The 696-nt window shown below is 56.9% G+C and overlaps 1 protein-coding gene across 1 annotated transcript in view; it reads left to right on the forward strand.

Moving 5' to 3' along the window:
* The first annotated feature begins 227 nt into the window (after positions 1–227).
* LOC107104264 (dynamin-1-like) overlaps positions 228–696 on the forward strand; it is a 26,064-nt gene continuing 25,595 nt past the window's right edge. Inside the window, 1 exon segment of the mRNA XM_015404233.1 lies at positions 228–488. Within this exon segment, the coding sequence (XP_015259719.1) occupies positions 328–488 (161 nt within the window). The 5' untranslated portion in view covers positions 228–327.

Consider the following 696-nt stretch of genomic DNA (forward strand, 5'->3'; position numbering starts at 1 on the left):
ATGCTGAGAACCCCAGATGTTCTGAGGAGAACCCCAAATGATCTGATGTTCTTCACTCTTCGGTACCACAGTCAGACTGAGGTTCTCCAGGAACATCTTCAGGCTGAAAGCTAATTAAAACTCCGCAGTCTGACATCACCGGAAGTTGGTTGGACATTTTCCGTTAATAACTAGAATGAAGCGTTTCGTGGCTTTTATTGTGAAGGTCTGTACCGGATGTGGTGTGAGGGAGGAGCGAGGAGGAGGAGCTGAAGGTCAGAGCTGCAGCAGCATCCTCAGCATCCATCCCCGAACCTCTGGACCGGTCCGGACCGTCCCGCTGCAGCCATGGGGAACCGGGGCATGGAGGAGCTGATCCCGCTGGTCAACCGGCTGCAGGACGCCTTCTCCTCCATCGGGCAGAACGCCAGCCTGGACCTGCCGCAGATCGCGGTGGTGGGCGGACAGAGCGCCGGGAAAAGCTCGGTTCTGGAGAACTTCGTGGGCAAGTAAGTGTCTGTGGAACCGAACCGGACCGGACCACGCAGGTCGAGCACAGGCGGACCGAACCGCTGTTAGATGAGGACGGTTCTGGGGCCTGGTTCTGATTGGTCAGGTGATTGGATCCTGGAGGTCTGGGTCTGCATGGTGGTTCAGGTAGATTGGTGCTGCTCAGAACAGTTTGTTCTGGAGACCAGTGTGGGTCTACAGGGGCCA

The sequence above is a fragment of the Cyprinodon variegatus genome, unplaced genomic scaffold (genome assembly GCF_000732505.1).
Source record: "Cyprinodon variegatus isolate N-32 unplaced genomic scaffold, C_variegatus-1.0 Scaffold1672, whole genome shotgun sequence".
In the NCBI taxonomy this organism is placed as follows: Eukaryota; Metazoa; Chordata; class Actinopteri; order Cyprinodontiformes; family Cyprinodontidae; genus Cyprinodon; species Cyprinodon variegatus.